The following is a 5,255-nucleotide window of genomic DNA, read 5'->3' on the forward strand; positions in this document are numbered from 1 at the left end:
TAGTAAATGGCTAATTGTAATTAGCTAAGAGCTAATTAGCTAGGAGCTAAGCGTAATTAGCTAAGGACAATAGCACAGGTTCAGAACCTTGACCCAGAACCTAGTTAGCAGCCCTGAGCATTTGGCAGTTGGTTCCTTTCAGGACTGAAACCATTTAGCCATAAAGGTCAAAGGTCACTCAGTGCAGCCAATTTTATGAGGTCTGTAAATGTTCTCAAGGAGCTTTGATGCTTTTCCTTCTGATGTTTCAGGTTGAATTTTAACTTTTCCTGTAAAGTTTGAATCTCAAATAAAATCTGTATAAAAAGTTTTCACCCCCTGGATGTTTCTATCAGGGTCCAGAGGTTCTGCAGGTTCTGCAGGTCTCGGTTCTGGTTTTGGTCTTGTTTAGCAAACTGGGTCAAGACCAAGTTAGAAAACTGAATTGGGTTTTATGTTCACCTGCAGAATAAAGTGATCAGAGCGCAGCAGCATCCAGAAACATGGCTTCTTCTTGCTAATGATTTATTGTAATTATTAAATTAGACTTACTCTTAGCTGAAATCATTTCTGAATTACAGAAGGAAAACTTTTCACAGCTTCGTACAATATTTACAGTATTTTAAATGTAAACGTTGCAGTATTAGAATAAAAACATGAGTTAGTTCAAAATAATCCACTTTATTAATAAACACAACAGATTTTTGATGTAGCTGGTTGCTGCTCTGTGTGTTGCCGGTTGCTCCCGGGCCGCATACCTGGGTGGGCCCCATATGAGATAAACATGGGCCCACATAGTTTTGACCCACATGGGTCCCGTATTGTAGCCCATGTTTATCCCGTATGGAGCCCACCCAGGTATGCTGGCTTCCTACAGCAGTTGCTGGTTGCTGCAACCTCTCTCTGTTGCAGTCTGCGGCACCGCGCCGCTCGGCTCCAGCCGCGGCTCTCGGATCGTGGGCGGTCAGGACGCGCCGGCTGGCGCCTGGCCCTGGCAGGTCAGTCTGCACCAGGGCAGCCATTTCTGCGGCGGCTCCCTGATCAGCCATCAGTGGGTCCTGAGCGCCGCCCACTGCTTCCAAAGGTGAGCTCCGATCACCTGGCAGCTTGGCCGCCACGCTGCATTGTGCCGCATCACGCAACGGCTGACGGCTTTTCTCCGTCCCTCAGATTCGTCACCTCGAACCTGATCGTTTACCTCGGACGACACACCCAGCAGTCCTTGAATCCCCATGAGGAGTCCCGCAAGGTGAGCCGTGTCATCACTCACCCGGACTACAACGACGAGACCAAAGACAACGACGTGGCGCTGCTGCAGCTGCAGGAAGCCGTGAACTTCACCGACTACATCCGGCCGGTCTGCCTGGCGGCGGCCGGCAGCGACTTCCTGGCCGGACAGAGCAGCTGGATCACCGGCTGGGGCAACGTCCGCTTCCAGGGTGAGACCCCATCCCGCTGCAGCTGATAACTGGTTCCAGTCTCTAATGCTGCTGAGGTTGACCTTTGACCTCTGGTGACTTGATTTTATTCAGCCTCACTGGAGGATTAATCATTAATTATAATAATTAATCCAGCAATAGAAAAGCTCTCCCAGTCCAACCAATTCTCCCAATTTCATCATGAATTCACTAAAACAACCACCAGTCCCCATCAGAACCTGGAAGCGTCTACCAGTAGAACCGAGTCAGAACCAGTAAGCAGTCTGTTCTCTTGTCCAGGCCCTCTGCCTTTCCCGCAGACGCTGCAGGAAGCGGAAATCCCAGTGGTGTCCAACTCCCAGTGCAGCACCTCCTACAGCTCCATCACCAGCAACATGATCTGCGCCGGGCTGACCGAAGGAGGGAGAGACTCCTGCCAGGTGAGTTCTGGCCAATCAGCAGGAACAGCATCTTTACAGCAGCTTTGATTTGGTTTTTATTGAACCAGAAAGATCCCACTGAGCCAAAAACCTGTTTCACTGACATGGAGCAACCAGAGAGCTGCAGTTGAAGCAGCAGGTCATTCTAGAAGAAGCTCAACCTGATTGACTGAAATCTGATTATGTAAAAAAAATGTAATGAAGATGTTTTGAATAGGCCACAAGGAGCAGGAGAGTTCACCTCTAATAATCCTGAACATGTTTAACAAGGAAGCAGCAAGGGTGATGGTTCTAAGTGGGCTAACTGGTTTTGCTGGTCTTACTGTGTGCAGGGAGACTCTGGTGGTCCAATGGTCAGCAGTAACGGCACCAGGTGGGTCCAGTCTGGGATTGTGAGTTTTGGGTTCGAGTGCGCCCAGCCTGGTTACCCCGGGGTTTATGCCCGGGTGTCTCGGTACCAGAACTGGATCAGTGAGCAGCTCGGCGCCGATCCGCTGGGCTTCGTCACCTTCAGAGGCTCGCCGTCCGCAGCGCCGCACTGGGCCGCCGCGTCCGTCCTACCGGCCCTCTGCTGCCTGCTGGTCCTGTCCTGATGGTTCTACTGGGTTCTGATGGGTTCTGATGGGTTAGTCTACAGAACCAGACATGACGTTATTTTGTCTTTAATCAGCTTTTGATCACAAACTGAATAACCATCTGACCAATCTATATTTCTGGTTAGGGTCAGTTAATAATATTTACTATATGATGCAAACCAATAATTCAATCAACAAAATTATTTTCTGTTAACTTCAAGTTGTAAAATTATGAAAATAAAAGCACAACAATGAATATATTAATGTTTTCAATGTTCAGTGAATTTTAATGTTTCACTTTAATGATCAGACTGAATTTTCTGTGAAACATAATTTTTTATCATTCTATGAAAACATCACTTTAAGTTATGAATAAAACTGCATCAAAATTATTTTTCCATTAAAAATAAAACAAATGATATCTTAACAATGGACTTTGAATGTTTTATTTTTAGTTTAAAAAGCAACAATGAATAACTTAGTTTTGAAAAGCAAATGTTTAATAAATGAAAACATAACTCCAGCTTTAATCTGGATGTTTTTCTGATTGATCAGGAGCAGAAAGTGGATTTATTCCTGAGCATTAATATGAAAGTTTGCACTGATTTAAATGTTAACCCTGCTTGCTTCTTTCTTCTGTTTTATGATTTGTTTGTGTTGAATTCTCACTGTGAATAAATGTGACATTCAGGAGAAAGATTCATGTTTACATCCAGAAAATATGAAGACGAATAAAACAGAAAACTCCTGAAATCATGATGCATTTTTCTCTGAATGATGAGGAAGATGGTGACTACCAGGGCGTTCTCATGGCTCCTTCTCCCAGAATTCATATTCATAAAAACATGACGTTTGGTTTGTAGTGGAGCCAGGATAACGCTAGGGGGCGCCACAGGTTACACAGCAATGAGGCTGTAACTTCCTCTGCTGGCTTCCAGGAGGAAGGCCTCCTCACCATCACCCTCATCTTCAGCTCCCTCCACAGGTTCAGAGCTGGACTTTGACTGGGCCGCTCCAGAACCCCAAAATCAGTGCGGGTCAGAAACGTGTTGATCACATTAAAACTAAATCTGCAGGGGTATGAATACTTCTGACTCATTCCAATTAACATTAATATTTTTTTCAGGATGAAGATAAAAGCATCAAACAATTTGAATGAAAACATGTTTTCTCATTAATTTAGTCCTCAGTCATCATGATGTCCTTCAAACTCCTGAGACAAAATTTATTATTCAATATTAAAGCAAAGACACCAGACAAATGACATTCAATCAGTTTATTAACATAAAGCAATAGNGTGCAGCACCTCCTACAGCTCCATCACCAGCAACATGATCTGCGCCGGGCTGACCGAAGGAGGGAGAGACTCCTGCCAGGTGAGTTCTGGCCAATGTTGAGAAAAAATGATTATTTTTAGTGTTTAATACAGATTAATCTTTTTGAACAAATCTTTAAACTTTGAACAGGTTTCTGTTAGTGATTTAAAATTAAACTATCGCTGGGCAAGTATTCAATAGTACCAAGGAAAATGGGGTGATCTGTAGAGCTTCTCCCTGGACCCCTGTGGTCGTAACACATAGGACAGGAGGCCATGGATTAACATATGCAGGAAGGTAGAGGCCAGTATCATTTAAATTATCTTGGGAAACAGGAACTTGCCGAGTTCACAGGAGATCAGAATCCTTCTGTGGACATCTGGGTTATGTGAAGATTTTGAACCACTAACATTTAATTTACAAGATATTTTTCTTAGTTATAGATAGCATTCTCTGATGGAACTTGTATTACTTAGTTCTAGAATTAATTTAGACGATGATGAATGGATTTGAAAACTGTATTATTTCTGACTGTTAGAATTAAATGAAAATGTTTTGTTTAGTTTTAGAAAATTGCTCAGGATTTATGCTAAATGGGGTTTTGAAGAATGATTGTGTTAACTTGTATACTTAGGATTGAATATTATGTTTCATAGGTTAGAAAAAGGAATTGTACCTCATTCTGTTCTGTTGATTTTATGTGTTATTTTTGGTTTAAGGCAGGACTCAATCTTTTGGGGTGCTGAGTGCAGAGGAGCAAAACTGGGTTTGTTAACATAAACTTTCCTTAAATTAATTACAGAATTTAAGTTTGTTCCTGAGAATCTATGTAAGGAAAAGAGTGGGAGAGACACCAGTTTTCACACATATCTGTGAAATCCTTTTCTCAGTATATCCTTTATTTAGATGGTTTTAAAACCGCAGGAGTTCAGGATGAGGCTCTCCTCTTCGTTTGTTAAACAAAAGAGCAAATGGCCTTTGTTCACAGCAGTAAATTAGGGGAAGTTCTAAGTTTTCTGGGTGTCCAAGGTAACTTCCAGTTGGTCAAGTGGAGGTACGCCTTAATTGAATATATTAAAAAAGAAAGACACACCTACATTATAAAAGTTCGTGCCCAGGAGTAATAATTCAGATAGCTGCCACTATTTTGCCTTTTTTGCACCAGCTCTCTCCAAAGACGCGTCTTTGCCTTTTTCTTTTCTATCTTTTTGTCTCAGGTAATGAATGTATCTTTCTGTTGTTCTGCAGTTTTGTTGTTAATTCATAAGTTGTTTCTTATTGGATTAAATTCTGTAATTCTGTGACGTCAACGCGCATTGTTGTTTTCCTTGTGGCTACACGTGGCCCGCCGAGAGGACCTGGGATCCAGAGGAAGAGAGAGAGCCAAACTTTTTTCCAAAGTTAACCTATTTATGAAATTTCTTCCTTAACACCAATCAGCAGGAACAGCATCTTTACAGCAGCTTTGATTTGGTTTTTATTGAACCAGAAAGATCCCACTGAGCCAAAAACCTGTTTCACTGACAT

General features: G+C 42.6%; 1 protein-coding gene across 1 annotated transcript in view; it reads left to right on the forward strand.

Moving 5' to 3' along the window:
• LOC103132768 (trypsin-like) overlaps positions 1-2,674 on the forward strand; it is a 7,325-nt gene extending 4,651 nt beyond the window's left edge. Inside the window, exons 3-6 of the mRNA XM_007544560.2 lie at positions 892-1,063; positions 1,150-1,418; positions 1,698-1,837; positions 2,170-2,674. Coding sequence (XP_007544622.1) covers positions 892-1,063; positions 1,150-1,418; positions 1,698-1,837; positions 2,170-2,430 — 842 coding nt within the window. The 3' untranslated portion in view covers positions 2,431-2,674. The remainder of the gene's footprint in view (positions 1-891; positions 1,064-1,149; positions 1,419-1,697; positions 1,838-2,169) is intronic.
• The last annotated feature ends 2,581 nt before the right edge of the window (positions 2,675-5,255 follow it).

Source organism: Poecilia formosa, unplaced genomic scaffold (assembly GCF_000485575.1).
Source record: "Poecilia formosa unplaced genomic scaffold, Poecilia_formosa-5.1.2 Scaffold1303, whole genome shotgun sequence".
Classification (NCBI taxonomy): Eukaryota; Metazoa; Chordata; class Actinopteri; order Cyprinodontiformes; family Poeciliidae; genus Poecilia; species Poecilia formosa.